We start from the raw sequence: 26907 nt of genomic DNA on the forward strand, positions 1-26907 counted from the left end.
AGAGGTAAATCTACAAGGGATCTCTGCCTCCCACATCGCAGGGAAATACGAAGTCTCAGCGGACTTCCTCGGCAGAGAAAGCCTGGTCCCGGAGGAATGGGCACTGTCGAATAGAGTATTCCAACTGATAGTAAATTGCTGGAGTCTCCCACCTCTCTCAATGCCCGAATCCCCAGGTTCTACAGCCGAAGACGAGAGCCGCACTCCCAAAGGATCAACGTCCTCGTTTAGACCTGGCCAGAGGAGGATTTACTGTACGCCTTCCTTTCTACTGAAAGTGGTCTCCGAGTTTCATTTGAACCAAGCCATCTCCGGAGTAACATAAGGACTCTGCAGACTATCGCCTTTTTTGCCATCTAAATGTTGGCAGACTCCTGATGCGATACCTGGAACAATCGCAATAGGTAAGCAAAACAGATCGCTTGTTTGTAATCCACAGCGGAAAGAATCAAGGTGAAGCTGCCTCACAAGCGACCATAGCTTGCTGGATTAAGGAAGTAATCAAGGCAGCCTACATAGAGGCAGGAAAGCCCTTACACCTACAGGTTAAGGCTTATTCTACTAGGGCCCAGGCAGTATCCTGGGCAGAAGCCAAACTGCTGTCGCCCGCCGAGATCTGTCGAATGTCGACGTGGTCCTCCCTACACACCTTCTCCAGATTCTACCGCCTGGATGTCCAGGCTAGAGAAGACACAGCCTTCGCAAGGGCAGTATTAACTGGACCATGGGCAGCCTCCTGCCCTGTCTGGGAGTAGCTTTTGTACATCCCACTGGTCCTGAGTCCATTTGGCTACATGCTAGGAAATGGAGAAATTACTTACCTGATAATTTTGTTTTCCTTAGTGTAGACAGACGGACTCAGCATCCTACCCACGGCTGCCCACAGAAAAGGAGGGCCTTGGAGAGAGAACCTCGAGTTTAAACAATTACGGGTAAGCTGTTGCCTACCCCTAGTTCAGGACACCCACAGTTAGTCTGGTGTCAACGTTAGCTTGGTTGAGTGCACTGGCAGTCTCCAGTTTTTGAAATCAGTTGAATCAGTTTAATCAAGTTGTTATGCAAGATATATATCCACAATGGCTGTTCGAGAAGGATACTGAGCGGCTGAGGTCACTGCAGGGGTATATCTAGGGTGACGTCAGCTTTGAAATCTGACTCCATCTCCCATCTGCTAGCAGAAGAGCACATAACCCACTGGTCCTGAGTCCATCTGTCTACATTAAGGAAAACAAAATTATCAGGTAAGTAATTTCTCCATTTCCTCACCGTTCCTGAACCTCATCTTGAATCTAACAAACATGCCTTGCTTTTCTTGTTCTATCATTTTGTACTGTTTTATATTGACTTTTTAGCAGGTGTTAAAGTACTTTATGCAAAATTACATTGAGTACTTTGGGCAATAATTTATTAATTTTGGCTTAATTTGTGAAGGAGAAGATGGTTTTAAAGTTATGTATGTCCTCTGAAGCTCTAAACATTTTGCTTGGTGTTCTACCTACACCCTAATTTAAATGACGTGTTTGGGCGTGAGGGCAAAGTAGGCATAAGAACTTAGGGTAGAGGGAGAGCATTTTGATCCAAGCATATATATGGGGAGCAGGCATGGATGCATCCTGGAAAGCAGACTGCTTTAGTTCTGGGTGGAAGTTTGTGGGGGGTAAAAGTCAGAAAGCGCCAAGCTCAACTTCCTCCTCCTTAAACAGCACAGGCACTAGCACTAGCCCAAAGGTTGAATGGTGCTTACCTGTAACTGAACAGATTTGAGGCAAAATTTAGATGAATTACTGACTAGCACTGTAGATTGATAATGCTGTACTTTCTAGCATTCATCATAGTACTTTCTTCATTTGTTTCGTGTGGATTTTAGATGTGTAAATGTTCCAGAGCACATCTGAGGCTAACTAGTGACTGAAATTTGACTCCTTCACTTTAAATTGTACTGGCATTAGACTGTAAGCATGCTCAGTGCACTATTTTCACTCAATTTTCTAAGATTTCCAGCATCAGCAGATGACTTTGCATAGCTAAAAAGTTAGAACTTGTGCATGTTGTAATGAAGCTATACTATATTACATACAGACGGCAGGAGCAAATCTAAAATACTGTGTAAAAGGATTTCTCCATGGACAAGTGGATGATGCCACCAGATAGACAACAGGTTCCATGTTTGTTCTGAGTACAGGAAGACCAAGAAGTCTGAGTATGCATGGATATTCTGATACAGCTGCTGCCACATGTCTCCTCAGTCAATTTTCTTCTACTGATACAATAAGGTCTCCCTTGGTACAGAGGTTCAAAAGACGACACCACAGGGGACTTTACACACTCTTAGTGCGAAAAAGGTGTGGTGCCTATATGACAGCTCCATCCACGTCTAATGTAAAGTTGCCAACGGTTATGGTACCATCAATATCTCTACCATACTACTGAAAACAACTTAACTTAGAACAGAGATACTGGAGTCAAATGGGGAAAACCTATTTTAACATTCCTGCAGAAGCTATGGTTGGAATTTGTCCATAACTATTTGACAATTATTCCATCCATATATAAAACCCATTTTGGAAAAGATGTCTGCTCAGTTACTCTCAATCCTCCATCCCTCTCTTTCAGGAGAGACAAAAAGTTAATCAAGTAAAATCTTACAGCTCCATCTCATCAAGGGACAGATCATCATTGCTGGAGTCCCAACTCTATACAGACTCTGAAGAAGATTCATTTGTCTTGTGATTCCTACTCCTACCATTTGTGTTAGAAGTCAACTGGAGTTCCTTAAGACTTTCTTCACTAGAACCAGCTTAGAAGTACCTCTAAATCGGAGTACTTATACCTACCTTGCTTTCCTTCAAAAAAGAATATAAGATTTGCCCTACTGGGTAAGACCAAAGATCCATTAAGCCCAGTAGATTTCTGCAACTCCAACTTAGTAATGGTTTATGGACTTTTACTCCAAGAACTTGTCCAAACATTAAATGCAGCTACACTAACAGCTTTTACCACATCCTCTGGCAACAAATTTCAAAGCCTAATTATGTGTTGAGTAAAAAAAAATATATCACCTTGCACTTACTATATTATAATTCATCTGCCATATGGATGCCTAATCTTCCAGTCTCATAAGGTCATCCTGCAATTTATCACAATCCGCTTGTGATTTTAACTAATCTGAATAATTTTGTCATCTACAAATTTGATCCTCATTTGGTGTACCCCTTTCCAGATCATTCGTAAATATATTTAAAAGCATTGGTCCAAGTACAGATCCTTGAGGCACTCCACTGTGAAAACAGACCATTTAATCCTACTGTTTCCTGTCTTTTTAACCAGTTTGCAATCCACAAAAGGACACTGCCTCTTATCCCATAACACTTTTTAGTTTTCTTAGAAGCTTCTCATGAGGGACTTTTGGTGTATTTGTCAAACACCTTCTGAAAACCCAATCTACCGGTTCACTTTTATCCATGTTTATTAACCCCTTCAATAAAAAAGTAGCAGATTTGTGAGGCAAAACTTCCCTTGGGTAAATCCACGTTGGCTGTGCCCAATAACCATGTTTTATCTATATGTTCTGTGATTTTTATACTGTAATAATTTCCACAATTTTTCCCAACAATGAAGTCAGGCTCACTGGTCTGTTTCTCAGATCACCTCTAGAAACCTTTTTAAATATCTCTCTAGCATGTTATGATGTTACATTTACCCAGTCAATCTCCTATTATTACTGCATTACCAGCTTGTTTAGCTTCCCTAATTTCTCTTAGCATTTCACTGTCCATTTTTTACATTTTGGCTAGGTAAACAGTATACTCTACTCTTCCCCCAATACACATATGATTTCTATTTAGTCTCCTAGCAGGATCTTTATCATGTTGGATTCTCTGCCATGCTGGGCATAAAGCGTGCCCCCCCCAGGTTGATACTCTCTATCAATGCGATATAATTTGTACCCTGGTTTAGCACTATCCCATTGTTTCTCCTCCTTCCACTATGTCTCTTAGATACCAATTAAGTCTGTCTCATCATTTATTGCTATACAGTCTTCAAATTGAGAGGACAACATGAAAATCCTAATAGCTCCTTTTTCACCAGGCCCATTATGGTCTTATTGTGGTGTTTACCATACACCACAATAAGACCACTACAGATATTACAAAACACAGCTGCAAGAATTCTAACTGGTAAAAGTAAAAGAGACCATATAACCAATACCCTAATTGAACTACACTGGTTACCCATTGAGCAAAGAATACAATACAAGACTCTTTGCACCATACATAAATTAATACATGACAAAAAAGCAGAATGGCTGAACACAGCCCTTCGAGTACACGTCCCCCACAAAAACCTGAGATCAGTAAACAAAGCACTGCTAACTATTCCCTCAGTTAAAACAGCTAGACTAACTCAAGTAAGGGATAGGGCCCTATCCCTAGCAGGACCTATAATATGGAACAATATGCCTTTAGAAATCAGATTGCAAAGAAACATCAAAACATTCAGAAAAAGTTTAAAAACATGGCTATTTAAGCAAGCATACCACAAAGAGAATGGAGAATAGAATCCAGGGAAATGTAGGATGCGGTCAGTAGAACTTCCACACACACACCTTCTTTCTCAACTGTGTGTATTTTATTTTTCTTTCAACAACAAAGGACTAGATTGAAGTATTAATTTATCTCATAGCTGATAAAGATAGAATTGGATATGACTTATTACACCCACCAATTAATATTTATTATGAAACTGTTACAGTATTTTGATGGCACCTGTTTAGTTGATATAATTTAAGACATTTTATGCAACATGAAGTTATGTGCCTTATTGTGAGCCGTCGGGACGGCATCTAGCTTGATGGTATAGAAAAGATTTTAAATAAATAAATAAATGGTTCCTGTGGCTTCAAAACCTAGTCATTGCTTGCCTAGTGCATCTACAAATATTCCAAAATCTCTTATCACAATACAGTGGGAAACTTCTATACCTCAGCCTTCAGTCTCTAGCATTTATTTCATGGTTAGTTGAAACTAGACCCCTACCCTGGAAGTAAAATGTTTATTCTTGCAACAAAAAGGCCATCCACCAGACATTCCTACAACTTTAAATGGAAAAGATTTTTCCATTTGGTGTACATCACAAGAGGAGGATCAGTTTAACTGCTCAACTTTAGCCCTCCAATATCTACTCAGCCTCTCCAAATCTGGACAGAAGACTAATTCAGTCATGGTACACATACAGTATATGCTATTGATGTGTACCATCTGCACCTAGATGATCTTCCAATATTTGGCTATCAATTAACAGCTAGATTCATAAAAGGCATTTACCATTTTCATCCTCCATAAAAGACCTTTCTACACAATGAGTTCTGAGTGTTGTACTTTCTGAAATAATGAATCCTCAATTTGCATCAGTGGATCTCAATTTTCTTTCTTGGAAAGTGTTTTTAGAGCTACAGGCCTTAGTTCATTCACCTATTCACAATTTCATAGGAATCAGTCCTTAGTTTTATGAACATTCTTTCCAAAATTTCATTCCAGCAAAGATGAGCAAGCTCTTCAGACCTTAGATTGCAGAAGAGCTTTGTTCTTGGAAAGGTCTAAAGCTTACAGAAAATCCCTTCAACTATTTTTGTTTCAGACTACTTATTCATAAATTCCATCTAACTGGATATCTATTTGTTTTTGCTTTGGTAAATCTGGAATACAGTTTCATAGCAAGGTAAAAGCTCATTAAGTGAGTGGCTTCCACTTCCTTAAGACATTTTTGCTCTGCTTCCAATGCATGAAATTTGTAAAGTGGCCACATGATCATTTATTCACACTTTTTTGTTAAACATTCCTGTCTTGAATAGGACTCCCATAGGGATAGCAACTTAGATTAGGTAAAACCCTTAAACTTATTTAACTAATTGCTTCAGTCGATCACGTTACGGTCAACTTTATAGCTAGATAAATATTACGCTGCAACCCTCAGCTTGGGGATCCACATTGGTGTTACTGAATTAAGACCTGCTTGTCCACAGCGAAAGCAAAGTTGCTTATCTGGAACCAAGTGCTCTCTGTAGACAGGACAATTCAGCCACATAATCTTGCCCTCTACTCTGTAGAGTTGAAGCATAGGATGTAAAAAGTCTTGGAAGACTTACATAGCGGCAGCTGTGTGAAAATATCTGCATATGCTCAAAGATTTTAAGGCTTTCTGTTCCATTTTCTTGTCAGACAGTTTTACTGTCTACGAAGAACACCTGTTACAGATAAGCAACTTTGTTTGTTTTTTCCAGGTGTACATGGTCATTTGGCAACTTGTTTTTCAATTTCTGGCTAAAAATGAAAACTTAATTGACAGCAAAAATATTTTTGAAAAGTTTTGTCTTGAACTGGAGTAAATATAGGATAGTTCCAATATGCTGATATTAGATTTTTCATCAATGCCTTAGAAAGTTGTATTTTGCAACTGAGGGTGCTTATCTTTTGAGAAGGTGCAACTGACAGCTCTCCCACCTTTTTAAGAGCAGCCAATTCTTTTAGTTGAATCAGAAAAGGAAATGAGGAGGGGGAGAGCTTTCAAGATAGCGTCCTGAATAGACGGGTTCACGAGAGGCTTCTGATTTTCTTTTTGATATTGCCAGTATGCCACATACTAAACGGAAAGCCCGAGTTCGGTGTGGAGAAAGCTCCTCCACACTGATGGAAGCAACTCAACCCCGGATGGGCAGCTTCTTTGCGACGCTGTCCCCACAAACACCAGGAGATTTGGTCGCAGAGGCGTCAGCCGAGGAGTGAAGGCTCTACCCTCAGACTGAAATATCTCTTAGGCCTGGAACACCCAGGAGACTGCCACCGCCGGGCCAAGGCAAAGGACAGAAGCAGCAGGACGCAGTCAGCCTATTGGAGGATATCTGAGGTGAGGCAGAAGCAGCGGGGCAAATGAAAACAACTTTTGGACTTACCATCTTGGAGCGGCAAGCGAAAACAGACCCCAGTGGAGGTAATGGAGTGGGGCTGGATTTTGCTGCTTTGCTTGGGTCGAGGGCACGCTGGCAATGGTGTCGGAGCAGCAGTGAGTGGGGGAAGGGAGGTTGAGAACCAAGAACTCTCAAGAAAGTGTATTTGCTCCCTACAGAGGAAATAACCCTTTCCACGATTTGGTTAGCCCTTCAATCTCTTGAGAAGGCTATACTGGGGTTAACAAAAGAAGTGCGAGATATTAAATGTCAAGTTAAACAAAATGCAACTGAACTGGCTCCCTAAAATACTAAACTGGGAAAAATAGAAGATCGAATTACACAAGTGGAGAAAATTCAGTCAAACTTAGTTCAGAGTGAAAATGAGACGTCTAAGACTGGAAAAGATTGAAAATAGCCTGAGAGCACTCAATTTAAGACTTATAAATTTTCGTGTGCTTAGAAATATTTCACCAGTGGACTTGTTCAAATTGTATGTTTCTCAGGTTTTAAAGATACCAGAGGAAATTAAACCTGTTATTACTAAGGCGTACTATTTGTACCACACTGAAGCAAATCAAGAAAATATAGGAGATCAGCTATTACCGGATTTATCTACCTTACCTGAATCCTCTCAGGAGATGGTAGTCTCTCAACGGAGACCGCTGCTGGTTTCATTTGCCTTCGTAATGGATAAGAAGGCAATATTTCCGAAATAACCAAGCTTTATTCTTTGGTCAGAAAATATGGTGCTATCCGGACTTTGTGAAACAAACACAATTGAGAAGAAAATCATTTCTAAATATGCAGGAGAAAGTTCTTCAAAAAGGAGCAACTTTTAAATTACAATTTTCTTGCAAATGTGTTTCTCTCCGGGAGCAGAGATATGTGTTTTTTGACCTAGTACAGCTTAGATCATTTTTTGGAAGCTCACTCCAACCCCAGTTAAACTTGTTCGGGTGTGAATGTAGAAATAATATTGTTGGGGGATTATTTCAGGATGTTTAAAGAAATCTGTAAATATTTGTGATGATAATTGCTCCTTATTTCAATAGCTCTCCCGTATTTCCTTTATTTTTATTAAGTATAGATTATTTTGCAGTGATATTGAATTGTTAAATGCATAACTATTATTTCTTTACTGTACTTAAGAGATTTCTTAAACAAGTGGATGCTTATATTATGTTTAAAAGCAATAAATAAAAAATTAAAAAAAAAAAAAGGAAATGAGGCAATGTTTCCTTTAGGGGCTGTAATGTCAACTAGCAATGCAATAACTTAATTTTTTTTTATATATGTTCTGGAGCAGCTTCTCTGTCAGCATTTGACAGGTCATATGATCAATATAATTTTCTTGCTGCTTTCTGAGATTAGTTACCGGAGCTGAAAAAATGTAGAAAATTGTGTGCTATCCAAAATTTTAGAGCTAAAGGAAAATTTGGTTCTTACCTGCTAATTTTCTTCCTGTAGTTCCACAGATCAGTCCAGACTCCTGGGTTTTGCCTCCCCTTCCAGCAGATGGAGACAGTTTCGCTGACACTGTCACATAACCTGGTGTGCCACCTGCAGTCCATCAGTATTGACCTGTATCAAGCCAAACTGGAAATGCCTCTAAAAACACATTGTAACAATATATAATCCAGAATATACAACCATCACCTGAGCTACAATGCCAATGGAAAAAGTCTTCAGTTTATATACAAGCAAACACAGATCAAGCAGACTCACCAAACCCGGGCAGGACTCTGGACTGATCTGTTGAACTGTACCCCGAGGCATCCTCGCGGTCGCGGGCGGGACGCACAGGCAAAAGGAAAAGAAACTAAAACCTGAGCGCCGAAAGGACTCCCCAGGTGTCCTGGACTGATCCTTGGTACTACAGGAACGAAAATTATCAGGTAAGAAACTAATTTTCCTTTCCCTGTACATACTCAGATCAGTCCAGACTCCTGGGATGTATCAAAGCTTCCCTAAACTGGGTGGGACTGTGAGTCCCGCTTGAAGCACGCTTTCACCAAAGTTCCCAGACTTCAATGCCTGGACGTCCAGACGGTAATGTCTGGAGAAAGCATGCAATGACTTCTAAGTCGCAACCCTACAATTCTCTTGCAGTGACACTAACTGGTATTCAGCCCAGGATGTCGATTGTGGCCAAGCTTCTATTGAGCACTCAGACCCTGAGGCACCGACCGGCCCTGACAAATGTACACTGAAGCTAAGGCCTCCTTCATCCACTGTGCTATTTTAGCTTTAGATGCCTTATGCCTTTGCTTCGCCCAACTTGAGAGAATGAAAAGATGATCGGAATCTCTAAAGTCATTAGTAACTTTCACATCCAGACACCTTCACTTCTTAACCAAAGGAACCTTTCTATCCAGATTTGCAAAAGATGATAACTCCACGGACTGATTCCAGTAAAAGGGCGAAACAACCTTCGGAAGAAAAGAAGGCACCATAAGCAAAGATACCAGAGTCTGAAATCTTTAGGACAGGATCTCTACATGAGAGATTTTGTAGTGCTGAAATCCTTCTAGCTGAACAGATTACTACCAAAAAAAGACCTTTAAAATAAGATCCTTTAAAGTCTCCCTGCGCAGTGGCCAAACAGCGCCCCACATTGCTTTAAGAACCAAGTTTAGGCTCTATATGGTGGGGGGACCACGTTCTGCACCAGGGAACGCAGATGCGTAGCACCTTGCAGAAAAATGCATCACATCAGGATGTGTAGCCAAAAGCATATCGTGCATCCTGCCACTAAGGTATCCCAAGCTGCCACCTGGACCCTTAAGGAGTTGAAAGCCAAACCTTTTACCAAACCTTGCTGCAAAAAAGACAAAATATGGGCTACTGAAGCTCAAGTCAGATCCATACTGTGCTCCTTGCACCAAGCCTTGAAAACCTTCCACGCCCACACATCATCCTGCAGATAACCCTTTCTCTTGGGTGCCTCCTCTCAAAAGCCAAGCCGCGAGAGAAGAGATCCGCCTGATCCAAAAATATGGGACTTTGGCACAGCAGATTATGAGGATGAGCAAGACTCAGCAGCCCATCCACTGCGAGACTGTTTAAATCCATGAACCAAGGCCATTCCGGCGCCACCAGAATTACTTGCCCTGGATGAACTTCTGTTCTTCGTAAGACCTTGCCCACCAATTACCATGGGATCACATACAGGAGAATCCTCTGTGGCTACAGGAGGACTAAAGCATCGACTCCTTGTGCCCTGTGCTCTCTTCTTTGACTGAAGAATCACGGAGCCTTGACATTTTTCCACATTGCCATCAGATCCATGCAAGGGTCTCCCCACTGGCAACGAATCAGGAGCATGGCCTCCTCCGACAACTCCCACTCTCTGGGATCTATCTGCCGGCGACTGAGGAAATCCGCCTGCATGTTGTCCATCCCTGCTACGTGGGAAGCTCTCAGCACCTCCAGATGCTGCTCCCCCCCCCCCCCTCGTGGACTATCTCCTGGGCCTCTTTTGCCACTGCTTGACTCTTGATACAGTCCTGCCGGTTGATTTAAGCCGTCACATTCTCAGACGAAACTCTCACTAGCCTGCCCTGTACAAGAGGAAGAAAGGCTTGCAATGCTAGATGTACCACTCTTGTCTCTAGACGGTTGATGGGACCATGCTGCCCCCTCCGGAGACCAGTGCCCCTGTGTCACTTGAGTCTGACACAAAGCCCCTCAACCAGCAAGGCTGGCATTGATTGTGGCTACGATCCAACTCAGGACTTCTAAAGCCACCCCGCAGCTCAATTTGTCCTGACACAGCCATCAATCTTGTCTCGAGCTGGCGCTTTTTCTGAAAGAGGCAACTGAAGATGAAATTGTTCCAATACTGGGTTCCACCTGGAGAGCAAGGTCGACCTGAAGTGGCTGCATATGGGTAAATGCTCAAGGGACCAAGTCCAACGTGGAAGCCATAGACTCAAGAACCTGCAGATAATCCCATACCCTGGGAACTGCACTGCTCAGCAATCTGCAAATCTGTCCCTGGATTTTGCCTATCTGCTCCTTGGTAAGAAACACTCACCAGAGCCTTGTATCAAAGTGTGCTCCCAGGAATTCCAGAACTTGAGATGGAGCCAGCTGGCTCTTGGGAAGATTCACAGCCCAGCCCAGGGACCATAAGCCCTGCAGCACCACCGCCACCATCTGATGACAAAGGGCCTCTGACCTTGCTCAAATCAACCAGTTGTCCAAATACAGGTGTACCAGGATGCCCTCCTGCTCAAGAGCTGCTGCCACTATGACCATCACTGTTTGTAAATGTCCTTGGTGCTGCTGCCAATGCAAAAGGTAGGGCACAAAACTGACAATGGTCCCTGGGAATCATGAATCTGAAAAACCTTTGATCCAGTTGAATTGAAATGTGAAGATAAACTTCGGTGAAATCTAGAGAAACCAATTACTGCAATAATTACCGACCTCAAAGTTTCCATCGGAAAACGAGGTACCTGGAGTGCCACATTCACCTTCTTTAAATTCAATATTGAACAAAAATCGCCATCTTTCTTTGGGACCACAAAATAAATGGATTAACTTCATGTTCCCTGCACCGTGACATGTACTGGAATTATGGCCCCCAACATATATAGATGACTGGTCTCTCAAACCGCACGTCTTTTTCTGGTCATAAGCACAAGAGGACTTTATCAACAAATCCTTTAACGGGCATGCAAATTCTAAAATGTAACCATGCTCTATCACACTTAGGACCCCTTATCTGATGTGATCTTGGCCCACTCCTCAAACTTGTTAACCAACCTCCGATTCTTGGAACGGAGGAGCAGGCTGGCCTCACTTCAGTGGATGAACTTGGAACCAAAGACCCCCTGGTACCATTTCTGGTTGGTGGTCTGCCTAGTAAGATTCCAAGACTGCTGCCTCCAGGCACCTTGTCTCTGACCTCCTCCCGAAAGACAAGTCTGCTGAAAATGTCTGTACAACCGGAAGCCAGCCCATGCTGAAGAGAAACTTCTGCCGACCCTTGGCTTGTCCTCTGGCAGATTGTGCACTTTGGTCTCTCTGAGAAGCAGAAGCTTCACAAGGTCCTCAAAATCTTCTCCAAAAAGAAGCTTCCCTTTAAAGGGAAGCAACCCCAGCTGAGACTTAGACCAAACATCTGCCGACCAGTTCCTCAACCAAAGAAGCTTTCTAGCAGAGACTGCGGACATCATAGATTGCGAGGAAGTGCATATGAGATCATACAAAGCATCCACACCATAGGCTACTACGGCTTCCAGCCTCATCCTGCTTTACTTCTTCCGCGGATAGCGTCATATCTGATTGCAGTTGCTGAACCCAGCACAATCTGGTCCGGAGCATAAAACTACTGCATACAGCAGCGCGAATGCCCAATGCTGACACCTCAGTCTTTAGGTGTACTTCCTATCATGCATATCCTTAAGCGCTGCCTATCTCGCCACAGGAATCGTAGTCTCTTTCATTACCACCAAAACCGAAGCATCCACCTTCGGCATGTGCAGCAGATCCAAGGTGTCTTCTGGCAAGGAATACAACTTCTCCACAGCTCTGCCAACCTTTAAACCTGCATCTGAACCTTCCCACTCCCAGAGCACTGTCTTCACAGATTTATGGAAGAAGAATGCCTTTGCTGGCCTCCCCAAATCCTCCATAACTGGATCCACCTCCTCATGGTCCGAAACAGCCCTGGGTTGTTTAATTCCCAGTTCCTTCAGGACAAATTAAATTAAGGGCCATAATTCATCCCAGCAGAAGTTGGACCTCTTTCGGATCATCTCCCTCCACAGAGGGTGTTTCAACTCACGCATCCTCAGGGTCCGGACAATCCAGAGGAGGATCCACCTCGATTGATCAACAGAGGATCCCCATCCTCTGAGCCCCCTGAGGGATCGTCTGCATTCCCCTAATGCAAATGCTGTCCAAACTCTGGCTGCACCACCAGCTCGAGGTGATCTAGGCCTCTTATCTGAAAATGACTCATGCAGGTCCGCTGGCTCATGAAGACAATATCCCTCCACCTGATTAGCCAAGAACCTTCTGCAACAGGAGCACAAAATCTGGGGCAAAACCCCTGGAACTTCTGGATCCTTCTGTAGGAGGTCTTCCTAGGACCCCTGGGGTTCTGAGGGGCTTTGAACTGCTGGCTATTGCAGTGGGGGCAGGACAGAGTCCTTAGAGGCTTGCTCAGCCAAGGCATCAAAGGAGGACAAAACGGCTGCCATTCCCGCCAAAATCAAGAAGGCAGTGTTGGGCTGGTAGACTCCCCCCCCCCCCCCCCCCACACACACACACACACACGCGCACACACACCTTCCTGCAGAAGCTTGCTGCCTGCCCTGGCCTTTTAACTGCACTCTCTGAGCTGCCCTCTCTCCCAGAGAGGCAGCAGGAGCAAAAGCTGGTAAGAGAAAATTGCGCGCATGTCTCAGCTCACGCCGCGCACTGCCCACCGCACGGCATGGCAGCCACTCTCCTCACCAGCCAGTCTGCAAAGCGCTGCAAGAATCAGCTCCTAACGCGCCTGACTGGCACGCAGCTACACCTGGCCGAATCACCCCACTGGCACAACAAGTTAATGCCTTTTAAAACTTACTTTTTTTTTTTTTTTTAATATAACTTTACATAACATCAACTTTCCTTTTGGCAACTACAGGCTCTGGCTGTCTACCTGTAGGAGAGAGGAGAGGGAGCTGGCCCCACCAGATATCTGCCCCCTCAGTGGGTCAAGGATCTGAACATACTCAGGGGATTCCATCCCCCGCCCTCGCTCTTCCACTCCTCTACCTGAAAGGATGGTCCCACCAGGAACTACAAACAGGGAGAGTAGCCAGTCCCTGAAACCTAAACCTAAGTTTTTAATTTTTTTTCTCAGACTGCAGGTTTTGCACCATCTGCTGGAGACTGACTGACTGCAGGTGGCACCCCAGGTTATATGACTGTGTCAGTAAAACTTTCTCTGTCTCCATCTGCCGGAAGGGAGGCAAAACCCAGGAGTCTGGACTGATCTAGGTACATAAAGGGAATGGAAGTTTTCTTTTGTTTGCTTTAATTTGTTTCCTTCTGGGGGAGAGGCGTTGCCTGGTTTTGTTTTGGTTTTTTTTTCTTCCATACCCCTGAGTTAGTACAGATAGGCAATTGCAGAGAGAGTGTGGTAAAGCTGATACTAATTTGCTACTTTTGGATTATGTTGAACTTAAGGTTTCTCCCCATATTTTCCCCTAGAAAACAGACATTATGGAGAAACAAAAATGAATGAACGCAGTAGCCGTTCTCATACAATTTTTAGAATGGTAAGTAATTTTCTTTGTATATAATATAATTTTTTGTTAATATATGGAGAATTTTAAATTCTTTTTATTTTCAGATTATAGAAAGTAGAGAGAGGACAGATCCTGGGAATGCAGAAAATTTTGAGGGATCATTTATGGTATCCCATCTGGTGAGTTCTTTAAGCATTTGTATATTTTGATCAATATAGTTTTTCTTTAAAGTTTTTCAAACATTTTGTAGTAGTGAACAGGAACATTTATATTTCGCAGTTAAAGTATTAGAATATTGGAGTGTTGACTTTTTCTGAAGTCAAGCATGATATTCTGCCCTCACAGGTGGGTGACATCAGATGGAGTGCAGGTCTGTGCAATGATCATAGCTCTTCTAGAGCTTTCATCTTCTACTGAGCATGTTGGGCTATCACGAAGCCACAACCTCTGTAATATTTCCCTGGAGCCTAATAGTTGTGTTCTTTTTGTGGTTTGTGATATATCCCTCTGTACTCAAGCAGGCCAATCCCCACAAGTGAGTTGTGCACCTCTACTAGCAGATGGAGACGGAATAAATGCTTACATCACAGCCATATAGCCCTGTCCCGATGATAGCCTACCAGTATTCTGTCTCCAGCAGATGGCGAGCATGCATGTCCCTTTTGGGGAATTGCTTATGTAAGAAAAGAGGAGAAGATGGAAGATCTTCGTTCCTGAGGTAATACCAGCAAGTCCCTTCCTCGGTTGAGTGTTTTTCAGTCTGGGAGCCTACCTCCGGCGTGGACAAAAAAAAAGGCAGTTGGAGCTATAGGGAGGGCTTGGCAGTGGCTGCTTGTGCCCTCCCCTCCCCTTGTAGCTGGAGATCCGTTTGTGCTCTCAGCCAGGGAAGGCTGAGTTCAGGTAAGCAAAAAAACCCAAAAAAACTGTAGGAAGGTTTTAGTTTCCTTCTTACCGGATCTCCTACTTCGGCACTAGGTGTTCGTTGTCTTTTTTTCCCTCATTTTCTCTCACTTCTCTGCAGAGCTTAGTGTAGAGTAGAAGTGGCATGGGCTCAACAGATTGAGCAGCCCTTGGCTAGGCCCCGCTCCAAATGCTTGGTTTGTTCAGCTGTGTGGTAGGCCATGGCAGTGTTTTTCCCTTGCGCTGGTTGGCAAGTGCGCTGCATTGTGGTGCATGGAAACAAGTGCACGTGTGTACTTGAACGTATAAGGCTGTGGCCTATATTTTTGAGCATTCTTGAGCATGAGGGTTTTGTGTACATAGGTTATGCCTGCGCAGGCATTCTAACGCGTAATATTTGGGTACATGCCATCTGAGTGCAGACTACTGCAACCCTTTGGCAGGCGTGTATTGCATGTGCACTCCCGGACGCAGTGTGCGCAGGTGGCTGTCTAGCACACTGTGCTGGACAACCTTAGCGCTGCAGATGTAGAGATCCCAGAGTCTAGCTATCAATCCAGCTTGCCGTATAAGGGAAATATAGCCATTTCTTTTGCTAAGCCTGTGTCAGCGCTGTTTGGACAAGGTGATTTTACTATAACGGATATGGCTGAAGCTGGGCCATCCCCTCAGACTACAGGGAGTTGAGCGGAAAGCGATACAACAAATGTATCCTCTCCTACTTTATTTCCCGTGATAGAGACATCTACAAGAGATCTGAGTGTTATGTTTGGGCCTATGGGGCCCCCGTATGGATCCGTCCTTCCTTTTCCTACGTGGAATTTCCAGGGTCTTGATCTTTTTGCAGGGCTGCACAGCAGGGCTCTGGATCCCTTCTATGTTGGGTTTGTGCACTTGGGGCTCCCATTTTTCAGCCTCTGCATGCAACTGCTGTGTTGAGGCAGTCCCTTAGGATATGGATGAGGATATGTCAGATGACTCCAGGGATTTGATTTTCTACCCTCTGGAAGAAGGGGAGATTACTCTGGATTTGGAGCCACATAGGACTCTGCTCAGATTCTTTCACAGAGATGTGTTACCAAGTCTTTTGTCTCAGACTCTGAAGATGCATGGTGTGGATGGGGATGACTCTTTGGGTATGCCGGAGAGGACCCATATTGGTCATACTACACGAGGTGTCTTGTTATTCCCCCTCCTGATTGCAATTCAAGAGTTGATTGACCTTGAATGGAGCGCCCCTGAAGTTAACTTCAGAGGGGCATGCTTTAGCGTGATTGTTCCCATTGGTTTGAAGTCGAGGGAACCTTTTGTGATTCTCAAAGGTGGCTACCCGGGAAGATGCTGTTACTAAGTGAGCCACCATCCTGGGGTAAGGAGGGGCAGTTCTAAACAATGCTTAGGATAGACAGATAAATTTATAGATAACATCTTGTTGCTCCCTGGTAGCTTGGATTGGTTTGCTTCGCTCTCGAGATGCAAGGAAACGGGGTCCAGTGGCAGATTGATATAGAACCAAGGGTTTGCATTCTTAGTCACTGAGGGCTGTGACTTGGTGTGGACGGCCACTAGAGGGTTAGCTTCCGTGATAGCTGCATCTGGCGATTTAGTTGCTATGAAATTGGTCGGCAGACTGTTTGCGCAAGTCCAATCTCGCACGGTTAGCCTTTCAGGGTTATCTTTTATTCATGCCTTTACAGAGGAAGCTCTTCAAAGTCTCATCCCTTCTGAAACTGTCCTTTTGGCATAGAAAGCCTTGTAAAGATATAGACTCTGGAACTGGGGCTCCTTGATCTTCACAATGAAGGTGTGGGGACTCTTAATACAGAGGTGGGTCCAGATTATGATGGACCAGTGGATCCTAAAGGTGATAATGGCCAGCTATGCTCTGGAATTCAATTCCTCTGGATGCCTTATGGGCTCTCCGTGCAACTCTCTGCAGAAGAGTGGCAGTGGAAACTACCTTTAGGAGGCTATTGGCCTTGTAAGTCGCTATTTCCATTTTTTGTTCCCAAGAAGGAGGTAGGGTCCTTCGACCCATCCTAAATCATATGGAAGTTTATCATCTTTGGCGTTGGACTCATTTCTGGATGGAAACTCTGTGTTCTGTAATATTGGCAGTACAAACTGAGTTTCTCAAGCCTTAGATCTGACTGTACATCTACACATTCGCCAGGAACATCAGCGTTTCCTGAGCATTGCTGTTCTGGTCTATCATTATCCTGTTTAGGCTCTGCCCTTTGGGCTGGTGAATTGCTCCCAGGACCTTCTTGAAGGTCATGATGGTAGTAGTGGACTCTCTGCGCAAAGAAGGCAATTTGTTGCGTTCATATCTGGACGAGTTATGGTAGTCTCAAGATGCTGGAGTGTTTTGGCATATGAATCAACACTGAGCTGGGCAGGGTATTTCCTCCAGACAATTGCATTCAGGAGTTAGTGGCTCAGGTTCAAGCCTTGAGGAGGACTATTGGTCCTCTGCAGTTGTATCTTAAGGTCCTGGGGTCGATGGTGGCCACTTTGGACATTGTCCCCTGTGTGAGGGTGCTCCTGTGACCCCCATCAGTGCTTTCCTGATGGCATCCGCAGTCACCGCAGTGCATGGTGTGATTTCACTCGCCCCTGGTGGTGCGTGATCAGTTGTAGTAGTGGCTACAGGCGGATCATTTCAGGAAGGGGATTTCCCTGGAGGCACTGGGCTTGTTGTTTCTCATGACAGATGTGACCCTTCTGAGTTGGGAGGCTCATGGTCAGGAGCTGGAAGTGCATGCAGTTCCACTGACATTTTGGTGGCTTGCAGAGTGGCTGGAAGCTTGTGTGGTTGCGGTACTGTCGGATGATGCATTGATAATGGCTTACATCAGTTATCAAGGCAGAAACAGTAGCTTTTAAGCTTTTGGTAGCACGCTGGGGTACTCCATTTCTTGTTTTGCACGTGTCCTCTGCCAACGCAGAGATACCACGGTTCTTTAGTTGTAGTAGAAGTCAGAGTGCAGAATATAGAGGCTCTCGTTCGGCTGTGACCACAGGACAGGATGGTATAGGTCATCCTGCTACAATGGATTGTTCAGATGTTTGCTAGCCAGACCAGAACCATAATAGGCCATTCTGCAGAGGCTGCCGGTGGACAGTTCTCTAAGGCTGCCGCTCAGGAAGTGAGGGATCCATTCCACATGACAATCCAGGTTATTTTTGTCATATGGTTTGGTCCTTGAAAGGGCTTAAGTGTTGAAGCATGGTTATCCATTTGCAGTGATTTTCACTTTGCTCTGAGCCGGAAAGATGTTCCCCCCACCTACATCTCTGGCCTTTGTTACAGTCAGAGTTGAGAGGCCTGGAGTGAAGTTCTCAGCCTCTCAAAGGAAAATCCCTTTTATTTTGAAATTTCTGCCAGAAGATTTGCTTAAAGCCTTGGCCCTTAACCAGCTTAAAGTTTCAAGTAGCAACTCTTGCTCATTATTGAGGGCAAGTCACTGACAGGAGCCATTGTCTTCTCATCCAGACATGTTCAGTTCTTGAGCGGTTCCCACCTTTTGTCCAGTTCATGGCTTTTCTTTGTGGCTACTTGACCTTGAAGGCAGATTTTTTTTTTTCTCATGGCGATGTGTTAAGCATGTCGGATTTCAGAGATGCGCAATCTTCTTGTCATGGGCCTTTTAGGGAGTTTCAATTGGATCACTCCTTTTCCCTGCCCATGCTAGACAGGGATATTGCTGTGCATGAGTATCGTCCTTTGTGGGTCTTGTATGTTAAGCAGCATCTGATGAAGTACCTGACTATTTCTAAATCTTTCAGGAAGTAGGATTGAATGTTTCTGATCCATGGTCGAGGTAAACAAGGGGAACTGGTAACCCAGGCACCTATAACCTGTTTGAAAAATATCAAGGCTGCCTTTATGGTTGCTGAAACTTTTTTTTCTCTAAGCGACTGAATGCATTCCATTAGAGCTGTTGGTATCATGGGCGGAGCCTTGATTGTCTTCAGCCGAGTTTTCCCGAGCAAGCGTTATGGTCATCTTTACATATCTTCCCAAGCATTACCACTTGGAATTTCGGGCTCTGAAGGGAGAAGTCTTTGCGCATGCAGTGGTAACTGGACAGCGGGCAACCTCCTGCTTTGTTCGGAAGTAGCTTTGGTACATCCCACTTGGGTGGGATTGGCCTGCCTGAGTGCAGAGGAAAGAGAAATTACTATTTAACTGATAATTTCCTTTCCTCTAACAAAAGCAGGCCAATCCCTGATCTATCCTCGGCTGCTGATTTTTGCCTTTGGTTCGCCCTTTAGGTGATTACGTTGCAGAGTGTTGTCCTGCTATTCATTGGAGGATTGGTAAGTGGCTTAACCAGTCCCTCAGTGTAGTGAATGTTTAATTCTTTTGTCTGAACTCTGTGTTCCCTATTGGTTGGAAGCATGCTGGGGTTTGTTTTTTTTTTTTTTTTCTTTCAAGTCATGTTCAACTATAAACAATTTGTCCACAGTTTAGCTTTTCCAAAGAATTGCGGGCGGGCTGATGTCTAGGCAGGGCTATATGGTTGTGATGTCTGCTGGTAGAGATGTACAACCCACTTGTAGGGTTTGGCCTGCTGTCATTAGAGGATAGGAAATTATTAGGTAAATAGTAACTTCTCCTTGTTTGTTTTTCAACAAGTTGAAAAAAATATTGTCCTCCCTCTGTCCCAGTAAAAGCTTTAGATCAGTTTTCTCATCGAATTTCAAGTTTCGGTTTATTATGCAGCCACATACTGCATTAAGTAGCATCATTTGGGTTTTTCTTAAAACATCAAGTTGTTTAAATTCGCTTTGGCTTTTTTTTCAGCCAGTGTCCATCCAGGGAGAATAAAGCTAGCAGGACTTTACCAAGTGCCCTCACTGTGAACGTACTGTAACAGAATCCCCATGACAGTTCTGTGCTTTGCTTGAGGGCTGACTATAATGTCTTGGGATGCTGCACATAGATACTGCCTAGAGCTCATGAAAAGCTCTTTGAGATGAGTGTTTGGGCCATAATCATCAACAGATGCCGGAAGCTGCACTGGCGATACATCAATCTTCATTGAGAAAAAGCATCAATAGTCCAGCTCTGCTCATCCAATTAAAGCAAGTTATTCTGCTTCGTTTTCGCTGAAACACGTGGTGCATTGAGTGAAGGCAAGAGGCAGAACAACGTTGGTCCCAGTAAATGTAGGGAGATAGGCAGCAATCATATGTCCTCCCAAACATCCCTGCAGAGAGGGCAACTAACCCTTTTATCCCAGGACAAGCAGGATGCTAGTCCTCACATATGGGTGACATCAGTAATGGAGCCCTATGTACGGAAAACTTCTGTAAAAGTTTCTATGAAACTTTTGACTGGCACCAGTGTGCCTACTGAGCATGCCCAGCATGCTATGATATTCCCTGCCACAGGGGTCTCCCTTTAGTCTTCTTTTTTCCGCGAAGCAGTTAGCCTCGCGGTTATTAGGAGTCCTGTGGGATTCTCCACAATTTTCCTCACGGAAAACTTTCAAAAAAACTTCAACCGCAAAGGGTCTCCCTTAGTTTAGTCATCGCGGTGAGTTTTTACCGTTCTCGCGGTTCCGTTCCGTTTTTTTGGTTAAAAACATTTTTACCTGAGTCTTAGGCCGTCGACGGCTGTCCGGCCACAAAATGGCTACAGGTTTTAAAAAATGCCCAAAATGCGCGAGAAATATGTCTATCACAGACCCACACCAGGACTGTGTACTTTGCCTTGGTGAGGGTCATGAGGTAAAAAATTGTCCCTTATGCGCTACGATGACCTCGAAAGGTCGACGTCTACGGCTGGACAAAATGGAGCAGCTATTCAAGATTCAACTAGTTACTGCTCCATCTGCTTCCAAACAATCGTCTCCGGCTGGATCGATTAGAAAAGTAGTATTGAAAAAACGTCACTCAGGTGAGTCGGGAGACGCTCCATTTTCCTCCCCCTCACCATCGTCCAAGGCCTCAACATCGGGCAGTGAGAAAGCCCGCGAAAAAGACAAACATCACCATCGGCATCGTAGGCCGCATACGGCATCACCTACCCCGATAGCCGGTGAGCCATCGACAGATGACGGGGCACCGTCCAAGAAACCCCGGCTCAAAGGTAAGGCTTCCGAGCCATCGACAAGGCGATCCTCGCCGATTCCGGCGGAAGGAACCGTACCTCCTCAGGGCTCTGAGGTTGTACTGATGTCGCCACCACCGCCTCCCCCCATGGGTGCTCTGTTCACACCATCCATGCGGGCGGAACTTGACGTTTATATACGCCAAGCGGTTCAGGATGCCTTTGTGGAAGCGATGCCACGACCGACTACTCCTCTCCTGCCATCGACACCGGCCTTCATACCATCGCCGATTCCATCGCCAGTACACGCGATGCCGATGCCGAGGAAATCACAATCAACGATGCCGTCGGTTCCAGGACTGGTACCATCCAGGGCGCAACCAGCGATACCTTTGATGTCGATGCCCCAGATTCCATCGTTGCCAATGCGGCCATCGACCTCGATGGCACAGCCGGTACCATCTCATGATACGTCCATTTTTCAACCTCTGATGGAAAAATTGGACTCACTTATATACGCTTTTTCCTCTGCACCTCAACATCCAGGTTCTGATCTCCATCAGGAACCGTTACCAGGCCCCTCAGGTGTCATACCACCCATCAGGCCACAAACACCACTCTCTGACACTCCTTTTAAGCCTTCTAGGCCTATAGAACATCCTCTGGACTCTAGTGACTCAGAATATTCATCAGGGGAAGATATCCTCTCTGAGCCCTCACCACCAGAGGATAGAAGAAAATCACCACCGGAGGATCTTTCCTTCTCGAATTTTATAAAGGAAATGTCTGAAACAATTCCCTTCTCCCTCCTTTCAGAGATAGACAGCAGACAAAAAACTTTGGAGGTTCTCCAATTCGTAGATCCTCCTAAGGAAATTCTTGCCATTCCAGTCCATGAGGTCCTACAAGAATTGATGTACAGAATGTGGGAGCACCCTGGATCTGTGGCAGCGGTCAATAAGCGTGCTGATGCCACTTATCTGGTACAGCCCATCCCAGGGTTTCAAAAAACACAATTACCGCATCAGTCAGTGGTGGTCGAGTCGGCCCAAAAGAAGGCCAAGAGGTTAAAACAGCATGCCTCTACACCTCCTGGTAAGGATAACCGGTTCCTGGACAATCTAGGAAGAAAAATATTCCAAGCTGCCATGCTGGTATCTAGAATAAATTCTTACCAGCTCTTTATGAATCAGTACCAGCGAGACCTGTGGAAACAGGTAGAAACACTGTCACACCAGTTACCTGACCAGTTTCAGGACGGATTACTAAAACTCGTGCACAAAGGCCTGGAGGCGGGTAAACACGAGGTTCGAGCAACATATGATTCCTTTGAAACAGCCTCCCGACTGTCAGCGTCAGGAATCACAGCCAGAAGATGGGCCTGGTTGAAATCATCGGAGCTGAGACCAGAGGTACAAGAGCGCTTGGCAGACTTGCCCTGCCTTGGAGAAAACCTCTTTGGGGATAAAGTTAAAGAGGCGGTGGCGACAATTAAGGATCACACTGAGACCCTTAAACAACTATCTCAGCTGCCGCAAGAAGTACACCAACCTTCTAGGAGGCTTCCAAGAAGAGAACCAAGGAAACCATATTACCGCCCTCGGCGGTATTATCCCCCAGCAGCCAGACCCAGACAGCAAAGGCCTACTCAAAGGTCACAACCTCGCCAGAGACCTGCCAGACCTCAACAGCCTCCACCTGCAGCGTCCACGTCTGGATTTTGAAATCCAACCAGAGAGCATGAGTCATTCCAAAAATCCTTGCCCACAATTACCTGTCGGAGGCCGAATTTCTCATTTCCATCAAAATTGGAACTCCATCACGACAGATCAATGGGTACTCTCAATTGTATCTCAAGGGTACCACTTGGATTTCCTCACTGTACCAAACGACAATCCTCCTATCCCATCTTGGACAGTGTCTTATCATTACACAATTCTACAAGTAGAATTATCCACCCTACTGACTGCCAAGGCCATAGAAAAAGTTCCCAGGCCTCAGTGGGGCAGAGGATTCTACTCCCGATATTTCCTCATTCCAAAGAAAACCGGGGGCCTACGCCCAATCCTAGATCTCAGAAATCTCAACAAATTTCTAAAGAAAGAAAAATTCAGGATGGTGTCATTAGGCACCATGCTACCTCTTCTTCAAAAAGGAGATTGGCTCTGCTCTCTGGATCTTCAAGACGCTTATGCTCACATTCCCATTTTTCCTCCTCATCGACAGTACCTGCGATTTCTGGTGGAAGATCAGCACTTCCAATATCGAGTACTGCCTTTCGGCCTAGCCTCAGCACCTCGAGTGTTCACAAAGTGTCTTGCAGTAGCGGTGGCACATCTTCACAAGCAAAGAGTACATGTGTTTCCCTACTTGGACGATTGGCTAATCAGAAGTCAAACACAAAACGGTGCTCTCACTTCTCTCCATCTCACAATGCAGTTACTTCACTCCTTGGGGTTTCTCATCAACTACGAGAAATCCCATCTCACACCATCTCACCAGTTACAGTTCATAGGTGCAGATCTCAATACTATCACAGCAAAAGCTTTTCTTCCAAGAGACCGTGCTCAGGCACTCGTCCTCTTAGCACAATCAGTTCGCAATCAATCTCGAGTTACAGCTCATCAGTGCCTCACCCTACTCGGACACATGGCCTCAACAGTTCATGTAACTCCCATGGCCAGACTGACCATGCGCCTACCGCAATGGACACTCAAATCTCAATGGATTCAAGCCATTCAACCATTGTCCACTCCCATTCGTATCACACCAGATCTAAGATCATCTCTTCTCTGGTGGACATCCGTAATCAACTTGCTCAAAGGCCTGCCTTTTCAGCAACCAGTTCCACAAGTGACTTTAACAACAGATGCATCCACCTTAGGGTGGGGTGCGCACATTGCTCACTTAAAGACGCAAGGCACGTGGACAAAACAAGAAGCCTCTTTTCAAATAAACTTCCTGGAGCTTCGAGCTATACGCTATGCTCTACATGCGTTCAAGGACTGCCTTTCACACAAAACTGTTCTGATCCAAACGGACAACACAGTAGCCATGTGGTACATCAACAAGCAGGGTGGTACGGGCTCGTACCTCCTTTGCCAGGAAGCAGCTCAAATATGGGACTGGGCCCTAGCACACTCAATTCTACTACGGGCCACCTACCTAGCAGGCATCCACAACACAGTAGCGGATCGCCTCAGCCGCCACTTTCAACCACACGAGTGGTCCCTCGACCCAGCGATAGCAACCAAGATATTTCAACGCTGGGGTCAACCAACAATAGATCTCTTTGCGTCACATCTGAACTACAAAGTGAACAATTACTGCTCTTTCCTCTTCCGGCAGAACAACTTACCAAAGGACGCGTTTGCTCGCCATTGGAACTCAGGCCTGTTATACGCGTATCCACCAATACCGCTCATAACCAAAACATTAGTAAAGCTACAACAGGACAAGGGGTCCATGATACTCATAGCCCCATATTGGCCTCGACAAGTATGGTTCCCCACACTGCTAGATCTCTCAGTCAGGGATCCAATTCGCCTGGGAGTAGCTCCCACTCTCATAACTCAGGAACAGGGACAGTTGCGCCATCCCAACCTTCAATCCCTGTCCCTGACAGCATGGATGTTGAAAGCTTGATCTTGCAACCATTCAACCTTTCAACTAATATATCTCAGGTACTAATAGCTGCACGTAAACCTTCCACTAGAAAGAATTATTCCTACAAATGGAAAAGGTTTACTTTATGGTGCACTCAGAAAGATTTAGATCCTTTCACTTGCCCCACTACCACGCTACTAGATTACCTTTACCATCTCTCAGACTCTGGTCTTAAGACGTCATCTGTAAGGGTACACTTAAGTGCAATCTCAGCTTATCATAACAAGCTAGGTGATGCGCCTCTCTCCACACAGCCTCTCGTCAGTAAATTCATGAGAGGCCTAACTCACATTAAACCTCCAATTCATTCCCCAAGCATTCAATGGGACCTGAACGTAGTATTAACTAGGCTCATGCGTTCCCCATTTGAACCCATAAATACCTGTGACCTTAAGTACCTAACTTGGAAAACGGTCTTTCTTATAGCCATTACATCAGCTAGAAGGGTCAGTGAATTACAAGCACTAGTCACATACGAACCTTTTACAAAGTTCCTACATGACAGGGTAGTCCTCCGGACACATCCAAAGTTCCTTCCTAAGGTTGTCACGGAATTTCATTTGAACCAATCCATAGTTTTACCAACATTCTTTCCTAGGCCTCATTCCCATCAAGGTGAACGAGCCTTACACACTTTGGACTGTAAGCGTGCGTTATCCTTCTATTTAAACCGCACTACAGCCCAAAGAAAATCCAGTCAGCTGTTTGTATCCTATGATCCAAACAAACCAGGTAAAGCAGTGGGTAAGCATACTCTGTCAAACTGGCTTGCAGATTGCATTCAATTTTGTTATGGAAAAGCAGGCCTTACTCTTCAAGGGCGAGTAAAAGCACATTCAGTCAGAGCAATGTCAACCTCAGTAGCACACCTTCGCTCTGTACCTATTCTGGACATTTGTAAAGCAACAACCTGGAGTTCTCTTCACACTTTTGCAGCTCACTACTGTCTAGACAAAGAAGGAAGACAAGATTCAGCCTATGGACAATCTGTCTTAAAGAACTTGTTTCCAGTATAATCCCAACTCCTTCTACGTCCAACCTGCTGTGATCTTCGGCTGATTCATTCCATCAACAATACTTCACTGTTGCTACATGACAAATTGACTCAGCCTCTAGCTTGCTAATCACCCATATGTGAGGACTAGCATCCTGCTTGTCCTGGGATAAAGCAAAATTGCTTACCTTGTAATAGGTGTTATCCCAGGACAGCAGGATGTAGTCCTCACGAAACCCACCCGCCACCCCGCGGAGTTGGGTCCGATACGTTTTATTATTTTATTTTTGGCTAACGCTATTGCTACAAACCAAGACTAAAGGGAGACCCCTGTGGCAGGGAATATCATAGCATGCTGGGCATGCTCAGTAGGCACACTGGTGCCAGTCAAAAGTTTCATAGAAACTTTTACAGAAGTTTTCCGTACATAGGGCTCCATTACTGATGTCACCCATATGTGAGGACTACATCCTGCTGTCCTGGGATAACACCTATTACAAGGTAAGCAATTTTGCTAACTCCAAGGGCCTAGGTTATAGCCACCAATACGCCTCAGGGGTCCCTCTCCTCCTGTTTCCATACTGTTTTGGCATTGGTAATTGTAGAGGAGTTAAACCAAGAAGATTCAAGAGACAGGATTCCTTTTTGTATCATACTGAAGCATCAACAGCTGTTAGACATATAGCTTATACTTCCAGGTTTTGGAATACTGGTGGCATTTCCATTGATGTTGGTGCCCAAAAGGGTATCTATGCAGTCTTTCCTGTACATACTCAGATCATTCTAACATGTTAGGTTCCATATTAGGAGCTACCACCCAGGAAAAAGATCTAGGCATCGTAGTGGATAATACTTTAAAATTGTCGGCTCAGTGTACTGCAGCAGTCAAAAAAGCAAACAGAATGTTAGGAATTATTAGGAAAGGAATGGTTAATAAAAAGGAAAATGTCATAATGCCTCTATATCGCTCCATGGTGAGACCGCACCTGGAATACTGTGTACAATTCTGGTCGCTGCATCTCAAAAAAGATATAGTTGCGATGGAGAAGGTACAGAGAAGGGCAACCAAAATGATAAAGGGGATGGAACA

At 44.7% G+C, this 26907-nt stretch overlaps 1 protein-coding gene across 1 annotated transcript in view; it reads left to right on the plus strand.

Annotated features, from left to right (window-relative positions):
• Positions 1-26907, plus strand: part of CENPE (centromere protein E) — a 691519-nt gene that overhangs the window by 56694 nt on the left and 607918 nt on the right. Inside the window, 2 exon segments of the mRNA XM_029608709.1 lie at positions 14159-14226; positions 14301-14375. Of these exon segments, the coding sequence (XP_029464569.1) occupies positions 14159-14226; positions 14301-14375 (143 nt within the window).

This window comes from Rhinatrema bivittatum, chromosome 1, assembly GCF_901001135.1.
Source record: "Rhinatrema bivittatum chromosome 1, aRhiBiv1.1, whole genome shotgun sequence".
Lineage (NCBI taxonomy): Eukaryota > Metazoa > Chordata > Amphibia > Gymnophiona > Rhinatrematidae > Rhinatrema > Rhinatrema bivittatum.